At 45.1% G+C, this 20,735-nt stretch overlaps 1 protein-coding gene across 8 annotated transcripts in view; it reads left to right on the top strand.

The window, feature by feature from the left end:
- DAPK1 (death associated protein kinase 1) overlaps window positions 1-20,735 on the top strand; it is a 206,902-nt gene that overhangs the window by 108,989 nt on the left and 77,178 nt on the right. For all 8 annotated transcript variants that reach the window (XM_069573905.1, XM_069573902.1, XM_069573906.1 and 5 more), the window contains exon 3: window positions 576-797. In XM_069573905.1, coding sequence (XP_069430006.1) covers window positions 576-797 — 222 coding nt within the window. The remainder of the gene's footprint in view (window positions 1-575; window positions 798-20,735) is intronic.

Raw genomic sequence — 20,735 nt, 5'->3', positions numbered from 1 at the left:
ACCCTGTATATTTCCGCCATTTCCTTGATCCCAACCTCTCGCTTTCCTAGAAAACAGAACAAGAACAAGGAAATGAGGCCCAATGGGAGGGAGCTCCTTCCTGTGGCCCCTGAATCTGAAATGGGGGAGAAGGAGAACAGAGAAATGGAGGTGTTATTACCCATTCAATAAAATGTGATTCAAGGAAGGAAATTATATTCTTTGCAGCATTGTTCATAAAGAAAGAGGCTTAAATTAATGGAGCCAAATTATAAGAAGAAATTTATCTATTGAATTTATTAATTTCCCACAATTTGGACTTCCTTATTTACAATCCTATTGTTCCCCCCATCCCACCCCTTGGGACTACATTCTTGCCCAAACCTGGGTTTTAGTGAACAATAAAGAACATATATCGCCTGGAGAAGGGCATGTCGAGCCACTCCAGTATTCTTGCCTGTAGAACCCCATGGACAGAGGAGACTGGTGGGCTACAGTCCATGGGGTTGCAGAGAGTGGGACACGACTGAGGGACTAAGTGCAGCACACGAAGAAGATATAAATGACCCAGGACCTCTTCTCCCTTCTCTCTGCAGTGGGCAGTTTGCCGTCGTGAAGAAATGCCGTGAGAAAAGCACCGGTCTACAGTATGCCGCCAAATTCATCAAGAAAAGGAGGACCAAATCCAGCCGGCGGGGCGTGAGCCGCGAGGACATCGAGCGGGAAGTCAGCATCCTAAAGGAGATCCAGCACCCCAACGTCATCACCCTGCACGAGGTTTACGAGAACAAGACGGACGTCATCCTAATCCTGGAACTGTGAGTGCTGTGCGGGGGCGGGGGAGGGGCACTGCTGGCTCCCAGCGGCCAGACCGCCCAGCCACCAGCCTGGACCCTCCTGGGGACGACTGGGCCTTGCTGAGTTGGAGAACTGGGGTGTGTGGTCTGCCCTGAGGCCCAACTGCAGTTGTCTGGAGGAGGTCTGCAGTAGCTTCCACCCATGTGGTCACACTTGGTTTGCCCGTGGGTCCTCGGTCTTGAGTTCTTCCTTGTTTGTCATGAGATATCTGTGTTGTAAGTTTCATGATAAGCTTTAGGCATATGCTCTTCTCCTCTCACACTGTTCCTCTGCCTTCCCTCTGTTTTCTTACTTCTCTTTTTCTCTTCTTTTTTTCTTATACTTTTAATTTATTTTTTTGGCTGTGCCACACAGCATGCAGGATCTTAGTTCCCTGACCAGGAACCTATGCCCCTCTGCAGTGGAAGCATGGAGTCTTCACCACTGGACAGCCAGGGAATTCTGTCTCTTCTCTTTCTTTCTCTCTTCTCTTTCCCTCTGTCTTATTATACACACCTCATTTTTAACTGTTGAAACTGTCAACACTCATTATATGAAAGGGTGAGATTGAAGCAGAATCACTCAGGGGTGATTGCAGGACTTGTTTTTAAAGCGTTCTGCTGATTTTCTCAGGCACACCCTGTCCATCGGATGTTATTGTGGGAAACTGACTGTAGTGCGTTGTTCTATGATGTGTCCCAGTCCCTGGCCCCCTGCCTGAGGGCCCCGCTCCCTGTGATGAATCCAGCAACCAACATGGGCTGGTGGGAGAGGAGAGGAAGTCATCCAAGAACATGCAGCTGGGAGTGTCTCTGGACGGTTTGGGTGGAGGACAGACATCATCACCCTGGGGGCTGAGGGAGGGATGGATGGAGCAATCCTGGGTGGTTCTTAGTGATGACAGGCCCCACCCATTTCCTGGAGCCTCTGAAATTCAGATGTACCCTTTTGCCAGCCCAGCAGCTCCCTCTTATTTGCAGATCTCTCAGGGCTAAGAGGTGATTTTTGAGCCCAGAGAAGATGGAAGTGAGGGGAGGTATACAGAGGGCTTGGCACCTCACTGTGAGGACCTGTGCTTTGCAGTCACAAGGGCCTGGGATACCCACTTGCTTCTTGTCTCATCACTGGGCTCTGAGCACGTTCCTTTATGCATCTGAACAGGAACCTTAACTATAAATTGGGATCAATTAATACCTCAGAAGGGTTTTGAGGAGATATGTGAGATGAGAATATAAACATAGCTAGCAAAGTGTCTGGCTTATTTGTTGCTCAGTCGTGTCCAACTCTTTGCAACCCCATGGACTGCAGCACGCCAGGCCTCCCTGTCTTTTACCACCTCTCAGAGTTTGCTCAAACTCATGTCCATTGAGTCGGTGATGCCATCCAACCATTTTTTGCTGTATCTCACCCTTCTCCGGCCCTCAATCTTGCCCAGCATCAGGGTTTTTCCAGTGAGTCAGCTCTTAGCATCAGGTGGCCAAAGTATTGGAGCTTCAGCTTCAGCATCAGTCCTTCCAATGAATATTCAGGGTTGATTTCCTTTAGGATTGACTAGTTTGATCTCCTTGCTGTCTCAAGAGTCTTCTCCATGGATGTGTTTAATACATGTTTCTAGGAAGTTCTCAGCCTCTGCACTAGTGACATATTGGGCTGCATAATCATTCAGGGGACTGTCCTATGTATTGTAGGATGTTTGGCAACATCTCTGGCTTCTACCCACCAGAGAGCATCCTCTCCCCTAGCTGTCACGATTAAAAATGCCTCCAGATGTTACCACATGTCCCCTGGGTACAGATTCTTCCCTCCTCCCCCATTGAGAACCACAGCCTTAAAGGAAGAGCAGGACTCTAAGAGCACAGAGGATTAGAGGGCTGCTCAGGGTTCCGCAGAAAAAAGAGAGGAATCAGAGTGTAATCTTTGCTGTGACTTTGTATGGTGATTTGAAAACTAGACAGACCCAAGATCAAAATCCAGAGCAAATCCTTTCCCATCTATGTCCTGTGCTTCATCACTCAGTTGTGTACAGCTCTTTGCAGCCCCATGGACTGCAGCTCCTCCTTCTATAGGGATTCTCCAGGCAAGAATACTGGAGTGGGTTGTCATGCCCTCCTCCAGGGAGTCTTCCCAACCCAGGGATCGAACCCAGGTCTCCTGTGTTGTAGGCAGATTCTTTACCATCTGAGCCACCAGGTAAGCTCAAGAACACTGGAGTGGGTAGCCTATCCCTTCTCCAGGAGAACTTCCCAACCCAGGAACTGAACCAGGTTCTCCTGCATTGCAGGCAGATTCTTTACCAGCTGAGCAACCCAGGAAGCCCTTACCATATATCTCTAAACCTAAATTTTCTCCCTTACGGCTATTGTCAGAGACCATGAATGCAAAGTTCCTGGGAAAGAAATTATATAGATCACAACTGTTTTGCCGTTTCAGAGAATTACCAGGTCATGCCTGGTAACTCAGCCTGCCCAGGTGGCTCAATGGTAAAGACTGTGCCTGCTAATGGAGGAGCCACAGAAGACATGGGTTTAATCCTTGGGTCAAGAAGATCGCTTGGAGAAGGAAATGGCAACCCACTCCAGTATTCTTGCCTGGGAGATCCCATGGACAGAGGAGCCTAGCAGGCTATAGTCCATGGGGTGGAAAAAGAGTCAGACATGACGGAGTGACTGGGCATGCCTGCACGCCTAGTAACTCAAGAATGTCATTTGCTCCCTTTGTATATCAGAATGTACAAATGATGGTGAGGCGTTACTGCTACCTGTGTGTGTATATTCTCAGTTCAACTTCTGTTGACTGACTCCCAGTTCATAGAAATTTTCCATTAGATGCATTTATCCTCTGCATAAAGTAGATGACATGCAATTTCTTTAGCCACTTGTTTTAAAATTATTATACAGTAAATTTGGTGTTGGAGGAGAGTTGTATAATTCTATGAAAGATAACACGTGTGTAGATTTGTGGAACCACTTCTCAAAGCAAGATTCAGAATAGTCCATTTGCCCCCATAACGCCCTTGTACTCACCTCTTAGAGTCACACCCACCTTCCACTCCATACTCTCTGGTGGTCGCTGAGCCATTCTCCATCACTATAGTTTTGTGTTTTCAAAAATTATGTAAGTAGACCTATATTCAATCTTTTGAGACCAATTTCTTTCACTCAACATAATGCTTTTGAGATTCAGGCATGAGTCAGTTTTTCATTTTTAATCCTGAGTAGTATTCCATTGTATGCAGTTTTTCAATCTGTTCACCCATTAAAGGACCTTTGGGTTGTTTCTAGTATTTGGTGATCGTGAATAAAGCTACTGTAAATATTCACATACAGATGTGTGTGTGGATGTAAGTTTTCATTTATTTGGGGTAAATACAATGGAGTGGGATTTCTGGGTCATGTAATGGGTATATTTAACTCTATAAGAAATTGCCAAACTTTTTTCTAAAGTGGCTGCACCAGTTTACAGCCTTTCCAGCAAAGGGTTGGAGTTCTAGTTGTTCCATCAGCCCTTTTTATTGTCAATATCTATTTCTAATTGTAGCCATTCAGTCAGGTGCATAGTGGCACACAGCTCTACATAGTTTATTGTGCAGTGATCTTGAATATTGCATAGGAGCCTGGAATGTTAGGTCCATGAATCAAGGCAAATTGGAAGTGGTCAAACAGGAGATGGCAAGGGTGAACGTCAACATTTTAGGAAGCAAACTAAAATAGACTGGAATGGGTGAATTTAACTCAGATTACCATTATAACTACCACTGTGGGCAAGAATCCCTTAGAAGAAATGAAGTAGCCGTCATAGTCAACAAAAGAGCATGAAATGCAGTACTTGGATGCAATCTCAAAAACGACCTAGTCATCTCTGCTCATTTCCAAGGCAAACCATTCAATATCACAGTAATCCAAGTCTATGTCCTGACCAGTAATGCTGAAGAAGCTGAAGCTGAATGGTTCTATGAAGACCTATAAGACCTTCTAGAATTAACACCCAAAAAAGATGTCCTTTTCGTTATAGGGGACTCGAATGCAAAAGTAGGAAGTCAAGAAACACCTGGAGGAACAGGCAAGTTTGGGCTTGGAGTACAGAATGAAGCAGGGCAAAGGCTAATAGAGTTTTGCCATGAGAACACACTGGTCAGAGCAAGCACTTTTTCAAAAACACAAGAGAAGACTCTACACATGGACATCACCAGATGGTCAACACTGAAAACAGATTGATATATTCTTTGCAGCCAAAGGTGGAGAAACTCTATAGTCAGCAAAAACAAGACCGAACCTGACTGGCTCAGATCATGAACTCCTTATTGCCAAATTCAGACTTAAATTGAAGAAAGTAGGGAAAACTGCTAGACCATTCAGGTATGACCTAAATCAAATCCCTTATGATTATACAGTGGAAGTGAGAAATAGATTTAAGGGACTAGATCTGATAGACAGATTGCCTGATGGACTATGGACAGGGATCAAGACCATCCCCAAGAAAAAGAAAGGCAAAAAAGCAAAATGGCTGTCTGGGGAGGCCTTACAAATAGCTGTGAAAAGAAGAGAAGCAAAAAGGAAAGATATACCCATTTGAATGCAGAGTTCCAAAGAATAGCAAGGAAAGATAAGAAAGCCTTCCTCAGTGATCAGTGCAAAGAAATAGAGGAAAACAGTAGAATGGGAAAGACTAAGAGATCTCTTCAAGAAAATTAGAGATACCAAGGGAACATTTCATGCAAAGATGGGCACAATAAAGGACAGAAGTGGTATGGACCTAACTGAAGCAGAAGAGATTAAGAAGAGGTGTCAAGAATACTCAGAAGAACTATACAGAAGAGATCGTCACCACCCAGATAATCATGATGGTATGATCACTCACCTAGAGCCAGACATCCTGGAATGTGAAGTCAAGTGGACCTTAGGAAGCATCACTACGAACAAAGCTAGTGGAGGTGATGGAATTCCTACTGAGCTATTTCAAATCCTGAAAGATGATGCCATGAAAGTGCTGCACTCAACATGCCAGCAAATTTGAAAGAAGCAGCAGTGGCCACAGGACTGGAAAAGGTCAGTTTTCATTCCAATCCCAAAGAAAGGCAATGCCAAAGAATACTCAAACTACTGCACAATTGCACTCATCTCACACGCTATTAAAGTAATGCTCAAAATTCTCCAAGTCAGGCTTCAACAATACATGAACCATGAACTTCCAGATGTTTAAGCTGGTTTTAGAAAAGGCAGAGGAATCAAAGATCAAATTGCCAACCTCTGCTGGATCATCGAAAAAGCAAGGGAGTTCTAAAAAAACATTTTTTTCTGCTTTATTGACTATGCCAAATCCTTTGACTGTGTGGATCACAACAAACTGTGGAAAATTCTGAAAGAGATGGAATACCAGACCACCTGACCTGCCTCCTGAGAAATCTGTATGCCGGTCAGGAAGTAACAGTTAGAACTGGACATGGAACAACAGACTGGTTCCAAATAGGGAAAGGAGTATGTCAAGGCTGTATATTGTCACCCTGCTTATTTAACTTCTGTGCAGAGTACATCATGAGAAACGCTGGGCTGGAAGAAGCACAAGCTGGGATCAAGATTTCTGGGAGAAATATCAGTAACCTCTGATATGCAGATGACACCATCCTTGTGGCAGAAAGTGAACAGGAACTAAAAGCCTCTTGATGAAGTTGAAAGAGGAGAGTGACAAAGTTGGCTTAAAGCTCAACATTCAGAAAACTAAGATCATGGCATCTGGTCCCATCACTTCACGGCAAATAGATGGGAAAACAGTGGAAACAGTGGCAGACTTTGTTTTGTGAGGGCTCCAAAATCACTGCAGATGGTGATTGCAGCCATGAAATTAAAAGACACTTGCTTCTTGGAAGAAAAGTTGTGACCAACCTCAATAGCATGTTAAAAAGCAGAGACATTACTTTGCCAACAAAGGTCCATCTAGTCAAAGCTATGGTTTTTCCAGTAGTTATGTATGGATGTGAGAGTTGGAGTGTAAAGAAAGTTGAGTACCAAAGAATTGATGCTTTTGAACTGTGGTGCTGGGACTCTTGAGAGTCCCTTGAACAGCGAAGAGATCCAACCTGTCCATCCTAAAGGAAATCAGTCCTGAATATTCACTGGAAGGACTGATGCTGAAACTGAAACTCCAATTCTTTGGCCACCTGATGCAAAGACCTGACTCCTTTGAAAAGACCCTGATGCTGGGAAAGATTAATGGCAGGAGGAAAAGTGGATGATAGAGGATGAGATGGTTGGATGGCATCACCAACTCAATGGACATGAGTCTGAAAAAACTCCAGGAATTGGTGATGTACAGGGAAGCCTGGCGTGCTTCATCCCATGCGGTCACAAAGAGTTGAACACGACTGAGCGACTGAACTGAACAGAACTGATCTTATAAAAGTTGAGTGAGCTTACAAAGAGCAGCTATTAGGTGGAAGGGGCCTGATGAGCCTCAGGAGATGGGCTCCTCTCCACAGAGTCAGACACATGTTTGTCTTCCTTGGATATTTGCTCCTCACAGATTCGAAAATCTCTGTGAGGTGGTTATCTTTGCTTTTTCACCCATTGGGCATGTGGGGAGCCGTGATGATTACATTTATGTGTCAACTGACTGGGCCACAGGGTGTCTCAGGATTTGGTTAAACATTATTCTGGATTGTGTCTTGAGGGTGTTTCTGGATGAGGTTAACATCTGAAGTGTAGACTGAGCAAAGCGGATTGCCCTCCCCATTGATGGTGGGCCTCATCTAATCAGGGTTTGCATGGAGCAAAAAAGGCTGACTTTACTCTGAATAAGAGGGAGCTCCTCTTACCTGACAGCCCTTTAGCAGGTACATTGCTTTTTCCCGCCTTTACACTGAAACTAACGCATTGACTCTCCTGGGTCACCAGCTACTTCCAGCCAACTCACCTTGCAGGTCTCGGGACTTGTCAGCCCATGATGGCATGACCCACTTCTTTAAAATACATCTGTTCCTCCCTTTACATATGTGCATCCTATTGGTTCTGTGTTTCTGGGGAACCCTGGCTAATACAGTGATACCAAAGACTAAGGAGAGAAAGTACACTCTTGTTTTCATATCCCAAATCTGTCCCATTTTGTGTATGTATTTATTTTGTCATAAAGAAATGCTTTAACTTTTAATACACTATTCAAAATATTAGGTCTTTCTGAGAGAGACGTCTTTGCCTTTGAGAAAATCAAGCTTGTTGTAAATTCTAACACTTTTAAAGAACATTTAGTCATCAGTGACATATTCCATCTTCTCTTTCCTTTCTTATGGGTGCTGGGATGCAGTGATAGTTAAGGAAAGAATAAAACATAAGAATTTGTCAGAAAGTAGCCCTGCAACTCATAGCGTTGTTTTGTCTGTATCCTCTGGTTCAGTAATCTTTGAGTGTATTATTTTTTTAATATATATATTTAAATATATTTTAAATATTTATAAAAATATACAAAACAAATATATTAAATAATATATTAAAATTTTAAGAAATATATATATTACATATATATTTTTTAAATATATATTTGGGATGAACTCCATGGCGAGTAGAACTTCCTTCAGGCTTCCCGATGAAGTGTGTTCCCTTGTTGAAACTTCTGTTATTGAAGCCTGTCTCCACGTGGATGTGTGAGTTCCCACCACCACTCTCTGGACTTGTCCTTACCACTGAGACAGAGACCCCAAACCCCCACTCCCCTCAGTATTTCATGAGCTACTCCCAGGGATCTTGGCAAAATGCAAAAATGGTGCCTTCTGTGTCCTTTGTACAGAAACTATTGCTATTGCTAAGTCACTTCAGTCGTGTCCGACTCTGTGCGACCCCATAGATGGCAGCCCACCAGGCTCCCCCGTCCCTGGGATTCTCCAGGCAAGAACACTGAAGTGGGTTGCCATTTCCTTCTCCAATACATGAAAGCGAAAGGTGAAAGTGAAGTTGCTCAGTCGTGTCCGACTTAGCGACCCCATGGACTGCAGCCTACCAGGCTCTTCCATCCATGGGATTTTCCAGGCAAGAGTACTGGAGTGGGGTGCCATTGCCTTCTCCATGTACAGAAAATACTTGGTGTTAAAGGCAAATTTGTTCAAATTCTACTCCAGGATTTTGCTTAGAATTTCTGTAAGTATTTTTGAAGAGTGACTTTTTCTCCACATGCTTCTCTGGAAACAAAGCTGATATGCCGTTGCAACTCAGCAGAGCATGTACATGAATGAGGCACATAGTCTCAAAAATCACAATTTCATATCCTCCACATCCCTTTGTTCCTTAATGAAAATCTCTTCTTGTCATATTATAGCTCACTCATGCATTGTCACATGGGCAAGTCATTACAAAACTTTGATCTTCAGTGTTTGTGTCATTTTATAACTTGCTCCATTACCTGGTGGAAAGTGAAGCCAAACAAAGTCAGTACTAATCAGAGACACTGGCTTCTAGAATTCTGTTCTACACTTGCTGCTCAGAAACAGCTAAGTATTTCAGGCTGTGGATAATTTAGTTTTCCTCTGCCCAGACGTGTGTGCATGCAGGCTAAGTTGCTTCATTTGTGTCCGACTCCTTGTGACCCTGTAGCCCACCAGGCTCCTCTGTCCATGAGATTCTCCAGGCAGGAATACTGGAGTGGATTGCCATGCCCTCCTGCAGGGGATCTTCCTGACCCAGGGATTGAATCGGCATCTCTATGTCACCTGCATTGGCAGGCGGGTTCTTTACCACTGGTGCCACCTGGGAAGCCCCTGCCCAGACATGAGTGAAATCCAAATGCCCTTAGGGGCCGGACAGGTGACGTAAATGAGTGAGATTGGTCTGCACGGAGTCTCAGTATTGGTAATGTATGAGGAAATGATAAGGACTGTGGCTGGTTGAAACCCTCAGCCACTCAACAGTGGATTGTTGCCATGTGGGTTATTGGATCCAGTGTTGCCAGATCTTGCAGTTTTTTCCAATAAAAGTCTGGTATCTAGGCTTTTAATTTTGGCAGTTAATTCATATTACTTACAAGCAGACAGAATAAAACCTTCCTGGAAGGTCACATGTGGCCTTCATAGAACTTCAGATTCTTACCTCTTTTGTGTATAGCAATATGTGAATAATACAGTCAGAGATAGCCCCAGAAGGCTAGCAACTCTGTTGGAAGGGCAAGTTACACACTTAGCATTACAAAATGATTTTTTTTAATGTACGCTATGGTTTATCAGTGGTTCTCAAACTCTAGCGTGCCTCAGAATTTCCTGAAGCCTTGTTAAAATATATGTTATTTGGCTGCGCTTCCAAGATTTGAGTCAGTATGTCTGCGATAATGTCCAGGAATTTACATTACAAACAAATTCCCGGGTGATGCCGACGCTGCTGGTCTTAGAGTTCATCTTTTGAAAAACTCTTGTTTTTATATATTATTGTGTGGGTGCTTGGTCACCCCGTCATGTCTGACCTTTTCCCACCAGACTTCTCTGTCCATAGGATTTCCCAGGCAAGGAGCAGGGTGCCACTTCCTCCTCCAGGGGATCTTCCCAATCCAGGGATTGGACCCACCTCTCTTGCATCTCCTGCATTGGCAGGTGGTTTCTTCACCACTGCCCCACCTGGGAATCCCTAGGGGTCATCTTTGGAGAAGCTGTTGTAGGTTGAGTTGTGTCCCCTGCCCCCAAATGATATGTTGAAATCCTCATCCCTTTTACCACAAAATGTCCCCTTACTGGGGACTAGGGTCCTTGCAGGTGTCATTAGTTAGGATGAGGTCATCCTGGAGTCGAGCAGGCTCCTTATCCCATATGACTGGCATCCTTATAAGAGGAAGACCATGTGGGTGGGGATGGAGGGTTGCAGTGATGGGGCAGTAGCATCCACACACTACTAGGGGAGAGGCCTGGAACAGAGTCCCCTCCGAAACCCTCAGAAGGAACCAAGACCACAACCCACACCTTGCTTTCTGACATCTGGCCTCCAGAATTGTGAGACCATCAGTTTGTGTTTTTTAAGCCACCCACTGTATGGCGCTTTGTTACAGCAGCCCTAGAAAACTAACACAGAAGCACTAGTTGAACAGAAAACTACTAGGCTCCTAGTTGGACTCGGAGCCTGCTCACATGTTAATCTAAAATTATGTAAGCCAGTTAATAACAAAATAAAATACCTAATTGCAGTAGTTCCATTGGGCAACCGGAAAACAATGGGATGTATGAATCTTCCTCCCGACTGGAGGCCTCAGCAGAGGAGGACTGCAGTGTGTTGAGTGATTCTAGGTCTGCCTACAGCAGGAGTGGACCTCACCCATCACGGCCTGCTTCAGGAGGGACACCTGAACGTTGGGTGACCTGTCTGATAGGTTACCCCGTTAAGATTTTTAAAGTAAAAATGTTGGAATTGCCATATCATATTGTCACAGTGGACTGTTCCAAAGAAATCAAGCCAGTTTGGGCTCTCCAACCTTAAATTTTCTCCTTTATTTGTTCTGATTGGAATTTAAAGCTGGTCTTTATATTGGAGAGGGGCTTCCCTGATATCTCAGTTGGTAAAGACTCTCTCTGTAATGCAGGAGACCCCAGTTCAATTCCTGGGTCAGGAAGATCCTCTGAAGAAGAGATAGGCTACTTCCAGTATTCTTGGGCTTCCCTTGTGGCTCAGCTGGTAAAGAATCCATCTGCAATGCCAGAGACCTGGATTCGATCCCTGGGTTGGGAAGACCGCTTGGAGAAGGGAAAGGCTACCCACTCCAGTATTCTGGTGTGGAGAATTCCATGGACTGTATAATCCATGGGGTCACAAAGAGTTGGACACAACTGAGCGACTTTCACTGCACTTTATATCGGAGTAAGCTTTTTCTCTCTCTTTCTCTCTGATTTTCTCTTTTTCACAGGAAATTCCATTTAGTTAGTGGTTTTAGCCAAGTATGGGACATGAAATTAATGCACTCTTTTTTTGCATTTAATAAAGTAAATTTTATTAGTTTTTCAGTCTGGTAGAAAACACATAACGTAAAATTGACCATCTTAATTAACCACTTTTAAGTATACACTTCAATAGTGTTATGTATTCACCTGTGCAACAAATTTGTAGAACTTTTTCGTCTCGCAGAATAGAAACTCTACCTGTGGAACAACAACCCTCTTTTCTTAGCTCTTTTTTTTCCTCCACTTTGTATAAGTTAATAATTTCTGGAATTCAGTTTGTTCATTGCAAACAACTGCTGAGTTGTAGTCAAACATTTGTGCAATATTAGATCACTGTATGTGGGATCATTGTTAAGCTGGCTCAATCTCTTGTAGCCAGACTGAGATACACACCAATAAGAATATAAATATGATTTTTCCATGTGTATCAGCACAGTGGATGCATGTGGATTGGGTTCATGCTGCCCTGTCAGCAAATCCAGAATTGCAGGAGCCTTTCAGGAAGCAAATGCAGTGATTAAAGTGATGGTTTCAAGCTGCCACCTAAGTGGCAAAGTTGTACTAAGTTGAAAGCATTTGTAGGGACATAAGTGATGATGGTAAACGGGGTGTGTCTGATGCCCGGGGCCTTCCAGCCCCCCATCCCTACTCTCTGCTGCTCTCCTGGTTCTCCCAAGACTCAAAAGCACACTCAAATTTAAATGCTTTCCTTTCTCTCTCTCTCTTTTTTTTTTCTCCTGCAACTACATTTGTTCTTTCTTCTCTGAGCTCCAGCCAGCTCTTTTGACTTTTTGAACTCTTGTTTTTTTATTCACAAAGGTAATTTCAAGAACTGTTCTGGGTTACACTTTTGGCATCTGGCTCCTCAGATATCTACTATTAGGCAAGAACAGAGAACTGAAATGCATTTGGCAACAGTTGCAACCTTTCACAACAGAATTAAATGGCGTAGAATAGGTTATTTTCCACTCAGGCATTCTCTTGAGATATAAAACCCCGTATGTATGATTTCCCCCATGCTCTTACTTCTTACCAGTTCAGTTGAAAGTGTTTCCTTAGTGTTTGTTAAATGGGCATTTTTACTCACTTAAATGGATTAATTGATTTCCAGATGGCCTTAAAAGAAGTGGGACAATGAAAGTCATAAAAGCGGACCACATATAGTATCTGTGAATTCATAGGTGTGTAGTTTTTATCGTATATTCATAATTTTAGTATCTGGCTAAATATACTGTGTGCTGTATACCTAAATTATAGGTAGTGAGTATTTGAAGTTTTTGCTTGTCTCCAAGAAAGGTGTATACTTTTAGTTAAAGTTTGGTAAACTGGGGTAACACTGCTGCCTGCCAGCCTCAGAGGCTTCTAGAGCTCTGGGGATGGGCTATTCTTAATCCCTCCTAAGGGACCACAGATTCTACTTTATGATGATATAGGGTACTGCATGGAGAAGGCAATGGCACCCCACTCTAGTACTCTTGCCTGGAAAATCCCATGGATGGAGGAGCCTGGTGGGCTGCAGTCCATGGGGTCGCTAAGAGTCAGACACGATTGAGCAACTTCACTTTCATGCATTGGAGAAGGAAATGGCAACCCACTCCAGTGTTCTGCCATCTCTGGGGTCGCACAGAGTAGGACACGACTGAAGGGACTTAGCAGCAGCAGCAGCAGAGTGCTGCAAATCCCTGGGAATCATTCACACTTCCTCTTGGAAGCTCACAGCCATGTCACAGATCTTATTATTCTTCCTGTGTTGGTTAACCCCTCTTCTAACCATCAACCTGAAGAGGACGTAAGAGAAGGTTACTCTGTGGAACTGTGGCTTTAACTGTCCCCCCACCCACCCCCCCACCCAGGCATTCTGGTTTCCTCTTGCTCTGTTCCCTCTCCTTGCTGCTCTTGTTTCTTCTGTCCATGGTGGGGCCATCCCGGACATAATCACAGCCTCCCTGCAATGCTCAGCTGCGTGTCTGCCCCTAGAGCCCAGGTCCCTCCCGGGTTGAGGGCTGCTAGTTTGTGGTCCAAGTTCAGCCCAGACCTTCAGCCTGCTTTCCTCCACATCAGTCATACAGCCCTGCATGTCCAGGCACGCTGAGCCCAAAATTCTGAGGCAATGGTTGGGGGTCTGCTTTGGGGACGGGAAGCTGGGGACAGGGTTGAACCCACGTTACCTACATCAGCGGGCGGATTCTTTACCACTGAGCCAGCAGGGAACCCTGTTCACTTGTTTTGAGGCACATCCAATGGATGTGGATCTTTACAGACTTCCATGAGAGACAGGATAGAGGATGAGAGAGGCTTCCTTGGAGAAGAAAGGGATGTGCACTTCACTGGAGTCTTCGTTGAGTCAATTAGCCACGGGGGGGACCCTGCTTTATGTTTTCTCATTCAGTCCTTGGACACAAGCCCAGCAGGGTGGTGTTGTCACCAGCCTCCAGATCTGGAAAGCTATGCATGTCAGTCCACATTGAGCAGTTGGGAATTCTAATTCTCAGATAGCTTCTGGGGGAGAGAAGTGTTTCGTTTGAGTCCTGAAGTTCTGCTGAGCACCTGTAGGACTTAGCCAACAAGGCCTATCACCCATCTTTTCTAAGCTGTCATCTTTGGGGCTTGGGGGAGGGTGACTGAAATGAAAGACCACTATGGAGCAGGGAGGACATTCCAGGCCTGCCCCCAACCCTCTTCCTTTTCTAGGGCTGCAGTCAACTTGGACGTGACCCTGAGGGCAGTGTCGCTCATGTTCTAGTGGCTCCTGAGCTGCACTTTGCTGCTCTCAATTTCAAAGCAGTGACATAGCAGCTTTTGAAAGCCAGTCTGGACTTTGAAGACCTTTCGGTTTCTCTCTTTGGTGCTGTTTCTCCAGCAGTCATGTTATTCCTGCCCCTCATCTCTTAGCATTTCCATGGTGCTGGGAGAGAGCAGAAAACGCTCTCATGTTCCCATGGGAATGATGGAGTTCAGGAGGCTGTGTGAGGGCTCTCGTGTGCACATTTGCCCCCCCTCAATGTCTCTTTGAGCGCAAGACCATGTCCTGCTTTGGCTTCCACAGCCCCTAAGACTATTCTTGACCTAATAAATGTGTGCAGATAGGGCCAGAGGAACGCTATGTGGTGGAAGAGTCACATGTGGCTCAAGAGCCAGTTGACCGTATTTTTCTTTGTGAGATACTGATCGGCTTGCTTAGGCTTCAGGAAACGTACTCTTGACTAAGGCTCTTAGAGGGTAAGGAATAACACCTTTAACATTAGGATCTGAGTCAGTCTGAATCCTACCAGGAAGCAGATGGCACACACAAACAGGGAAATTTGAAGAACATTTAATAGCAACTGTTAGTAAAAGTGTGTCCAAGGGAAAATAAGTGATAAGGAAACATCCTAGGACTAATGGTAGCATGCTGCTCTCACCACCCTTAGGTCGGGGAGTGAGGAGGGGGGTAGGAGAGAGAGTGGTTTGGGGAACCTGGAAAGGATAGCTTCCTGGAGAGAAAGCCCACCTGACCTGAGCTGAGCACTCAGCAGAGGGACTCAGCCCTCCCTTGGCACTCTGGCAGGGGAAGCAGAGTTGCCTCACTCTCCCTCTCTCCTGGTGCTGCTTGTTGCCAAACCAGACTAGAAGCCAATTGACAAGGGAACCTTTTCATTCTGTCTCAGTGAGCAGCCTCCTTGTACCCAAACGTGGATGGAAAATATAACACAAGTCTGGAGAGGTAATCTTGCTCCGGGTTTAGAAGGATTTTTTTCTTGGTTCTCTGATCTTTTGACACTAAATAATTACAGTTCAAACTTCCTGGCACCACCACCCCTCCATGAAATTTGTTCAGGCCTGAAAAATATACCAGTTTGTCCCTGGATGGTTAGGATCCACTTGATCTCATGCCCATCTTTCTCAAAGGCTGTGTGCCCATAACAAATTCTTAAAAATGAAGTGCTTTATTTGAAATATAAATCCCTTTTGTTTTCCCTGTTTTTTACTTTGTTGAAAACTCTATTGGAGTGAGGAGGTGGAGACATGGAAGGCAAGTCTCAAAGTCCTGGCTCTTTGACAGGCAGTAGTTCTCTGTTGCCAGGGCAACCTGCCCAGCAGGAGAGCTGTATTCACCTTACCTCTTTTACCCCTTGAGTGCCACGTCTTTCTCTGAAGGGACAGGAGTTGTCTTGATGCGCCTCGACACACAGGTATCTAACAGATGCACTGGGAAGGATTGCCATGGAGATGGGAAGCACTCTTTATCTGTCCCTTTCTTTTTCCATGACTTGCATTCCCTTTTCAGATCTCTTTAGTCTACTTTCCATTTCTCTACTTGTCACTGAAAGGACTCTGCAGAAGCTTCCTAATTCACAAAATCCCTTCATATGTAAACAGCGCATGCTCCTCAACCATCAGCTACCAATACATTGATGTCCCTACAGCTTTATCTCTCAGTCTCTCTGCAGCTCCACGATTGCTTCTCCTGTTGCCTACCCAACATCTCCATCCACAGCAATCTTTCCAGGTACCCCAAGCCTAACATGTCCTCTCTGAACTCGTAATCTCGCCTTCCCCTATCTACTTCTGCCCCCCAATCTACTTCTGCCCTCTCCTTCTCTAGCACAGTTCATGGTATCGCCATCTTCCTGGTTGTCCAGCCTGGAGAGCTTAGCACCACCCTTGCTGCTTCCTTCTCCCCTCACTCCCCACTGCGCTACTCAGTCAATCTGTCATTAAGTCCTGTGGATTCTGGTTCTGAAAGAGCTCAGAGTCCCTCTCTTTTTCCCCGGACCCAGGGCCTCATTAACTCTCCCATGAGTTATTAGAACAGCCTCTAGTTTCCCTCCCATCCAACTCACCCCCAAATTTATTATAAAACATCTACATCTCTTACTTAAAAATCTTTGATTAATAAGCATATGAAAAGATGCTCAACATCATTCAACATTAGGTATCTCTAGAAATCAAAACCACAGTGAGACCATTTCATATCCAGTAAGATAACCATGGAACTTCCCTGGTGGCTCAGACGGTAAAGAATCTGCCTGCAGTGTGGGAGACCTGGATTCAGTCCCTAGATCAGAAAGATCTCCTGGAGAAGGAACTGGCAACTCACTTCAATATTCTTGCTGGAAGAATCCTATAGACAGCGGGGCCTGGAGGGCTATAGTCCATGGGGTTGCAAAGAATCAGACACGACTGAGTGACTAACACACACATACACAGGATGACCATAATAAAACAAAGACAATGTCAAATGTTGGTGGAGGTTTTGGAGAAGCTGGAACATTTTCCAAAACCTTACATTGTAATTACAGTGTTATGTAGCATAGTTACATTGCCAGTAAGAATATAAAATGGTTCCACTACTTTGGAAAACAGTTCAGCCATTCCTCAAATGGAGAAGGAAATGGCAACCCACTCCAGTATTCTTGCCTGGAAAATCCCATGGATGGAGGAGCCTGGCAGGCTACAATCCATGGGGTAGCAAAAAGTCGAACCCGACTGAACCACTTCACTATCTTTCTTTCTCTTTCTTTCATTCCTCAAAATGTTCGACACAGAGTTAACCATTTTCACTCCTCAGATTATATCCAAGAAAAATGGAAATGTATGTCCACGTAACTTACTCATGAAATATATAGCAGCATTATTCACAGTAGCCAAAAAGATTGAAGCAACCCAAATATCCATCACCTGATGAATGAACAAACAAAAAATGTGGTATATCTATTACAATGAACTGATATTTGGCAATTAAAAAAATACAGAGGCACTAATACTTGCTACGGTGAATGAACCTTTGAAACATTATACCAAGTGACAGCAGGCAGTCTCAAAAGACCACATATCGTATGATCTGATGAATATGAAATGTCCAGAATAGGCAAATCTATAGAGACAGAAAGCAGATTAGCAGTTGCCTCCCAGTGTCAAGGAATGAGGCGTGGCTACCAATGGGCACGAGGTGCCTTTTGGAACCATGAGAATGTTCTGAAATTAGGTTATGGTAGTAGTTTCACACTCCGTGAATATACTAAAAACCACTGAATTGTAGACTTTGAAAGAGTCAGTTGTATGGTATATGAGTCATATCTCAAGAAAGCTTTAGAAGATATCTCTGATGGCTGCCTCCTGGCCACAGAATAAAGCCCATGATCTATAGAATGATGTAGGATTTTGAACCCATGTCCAGCCCCCTCCTTAGAGCCAACCACTTCCCCTGCACCCCTTTGCCTCTACCCCTGTTCCCTGGCACCCCTCACCTCAGTTTATGCTGTTACCCTCTATCTGACACACCATACCTTGTCCACCTGGAGAGTTCCAGCCCATCTCTCAAAGCCGCCTCACACATCACTCTCTCCATTTGACTTTCCTACTTGCCCTGGCTAGATTTAATTGCTTTCTTTTGTGTGTCTTTATCACCTTTGAGAAGTGTGTTGATTATAGCACATGTAGTACTGTATCTTAAATGTTTGTATGGTCTCCCTGTAATGGGTTGTGAGCTTTCTAGGAGCTGTGCAAGTGTATTACTTAACTTATTTTTTTCATCTCAAGCCCCTAGAAGAGGACAGGAAAACTAGCACACAGTCAGTGCCTAGTAAAAGTTGCTGAAATTGAATTTACTCAAGGAGACTAGTGGGAAAATCCTCATGAACAGTAACGAGGGGCTTTTCTAGTTAGGACCCTGGGAATGAGAAGAATTAACAAAACCAAAAGCTCTGCATCATTTGTGACCTGTGAGGGCTGCCCTCTCTCCTGAGAACAGAGCAATCTGTCACCTTAGCTAATTTCTATCCTGGGCCTGAATAGGACCGTGTGTTTAAGTTGAGGGATAAGGAAAGAGTAGGTAAAGAGGGATGGTTGGTGGGATTCTGAGGGGCAGAACTGAGAGCCTCCGATGTGCCTGACATTGTGAGGCTCGATGCCAATGACAATCAGAGGTAGTTGGCTAAAATTAAAGCTGCTGATTGTCATTGGCATCTGGTATAATAATGCCCTTCACAAGGCAGATTCTCAATAAATATTTATGCGAATGAAAAAAGAGAGCTTTTCAGACAGTCAAAAGTCAGCTTTGCCCATTATAGCATTCTGCATAGAGCCTACCCCAGGCTGACCATACTGTTAGAAACGAGGTCTACATCCCTCCTCCATCTTTCTTTGACGCCTCCAATGAGGATGACTGTCTACTCTCGGCCCCCTCTTCCGAGGAGAGCCAGTTTCAGGCTTGCCTTCTCCTGCCTTCTCTCCTTGTACCGATCCAGGTGGCCAGTAGGAGGCGCTCAGCTTCCCACCCCTCCTCTGCCTGTGACTCCTCCATGCTCACATTTAAGGGAAGGACCACTCTACTCTGCGCCCATTTAAAATCACAGCTTTCCACAATGAGGGCAGCCTGGCCCACTCTGTCCTTCAGAATGGCCTGTGCCCCCTGTGTGACAGGCCAGTGGCTTTCCATCCTGGAATTTCCAGGGCATTAACAACTACAAGCAGATTTCATCTGAGCCCTTTGGGCTAGATTGTCAGAGACAGTAAACCTGATCAAGGAGTGGGAGGGGTGGATCGCTGGGCTTCCCCAGATGATAGCCCTGCCTTGTTTGCAGCTAGATGAGACAGATTGGTTTTGGAATGAGCCTCCATCTCTGGCTGTCCCAGCGTGGTTTTCTTCCCGCTGGCCTTTTGTTCTCACACCAGTTACAGTGGCCCAGGCTGGGGAGGTATCTGGCTGCCCGGCTTCTCCACTTGCCCCACTTTTTGACTGACCTGATTATTTCTGTGCTTCTTCAAAGCTTAGGCTGGATCCACTAAAATAGAAGGAGGCTTGTTGGATGCTGTGCTTAGTCTTGCTGATGAGTTTCTTGTGTCCCTTTACATGAATACATTTTTTAATTAAAGAAATATGCGTGGACATACTGGAAAGAGGGACCAGTCTGTCTTTCAACACCTTGTCTACCAGCCCCCAGCCCCCAGTAGTGCCACTCTTCCTTGCCACCTTACACTGGTGTGGGAAGCCCTGGTGTAAACAGATGAGGCTGTTCGTTGCTGGAGGTGACCACTCTTTAGGCCCAGGCAGGCACCTCTGGGCCTCATCCCCAGACACCTGAAGTCTAGGGCCCAGGCACCTCTGTACACCGGTCTCTTACCTGTGGTAACCCAGTTGGCAGGCTCCGCCACTGAACCCTGAACACTATGCCCAGGAGGCCACATGTGGCCTTTCCAGTGAGTTTCTTGCCTGAACCACCTCAGCCAGGATTCCTGCATTCCTGGGCCTCCTGTGTCTTGTCTTCCCCCATCTCTTGGCCTCCCTAAGCTCCTCAGGCATGCGCAGTCTTTAAGTGTATCTTATAGCCTTACGTGTATCACCCCTATTGTTGGCCTGGCATTTCCTGAATATCCTCCAGACTCCGCCTCTTGATTGAAATGTAGGACCGGGACAGTGTGCTGTCCTCGGGTTGTTGACTGATGAGGAGATGAAAAGAATTAACACATTTTTTAATTAAAAAAATTTTTTTAAATTTTTGGCTGTGCCGCCTGGCATGTGGGACTTTAGTTCCCTGACCAGGTCCCGAACCTGTGCCCTGTGCACTGACAGCACAGAGCCTTAATCACTGGACCTCCAGGGAAGTCCCCTGTGCTCAGGTTCTGAATCCACCTGCATTCCCAGCACAAGTGGCTGAGGGTCTCTTCTGACCCTGGTTCCCATCGTTGCGTGCGAGCATCTGCTTTTTCTCATCTGAGTTTGTTTATAATCTCACCTGGAGTGGGCACTTTTGACACTCCCTCTCTACCCTCCCCTTCTTCTTCCCCTCCACCCCTGTTAGGACAGAGGCCTGGGCACCTCCAGATCTGGGGCTCCTCATCACTCTAACGCAGAAACCCAAGGTTCTCCCGAAGTAACACTGGGCTCCCAACACAGCCCTTTCTTGCACACTATTCCCTCTGACCAAGGGCATTCTTCGGTCTAGTAGAATTCTTTGGAAAGCACGTTGAGTCTTTGTTCTACGGAGGTTTTTGTTCTGTATTATACCTTTTTCCTATTTTCTTCCCTAAACTGATATACTCCCTT

The sequence above is a fragment of the Ovis canadensis genome, chromosome 2 (genome assembly GCF_042477335.2).
Source record: "Ovis canadensis isolate MfBH-ARS-UI-01 breed Bighorn chromosome 2, ARS-UI_OviCan_v2, whole genome shotgun sequence".
NCBI lineage: Eukaryota > Metazoa > Chordata > Mammalia > Artiodactyla > Bovidae > Ovis > Ovis canadensis.
The sequence above is the reverse complement of the archived record's forward strand: the minus strand, read 5'-3'. Positions and strand labels throughout refer to the sequence as shown.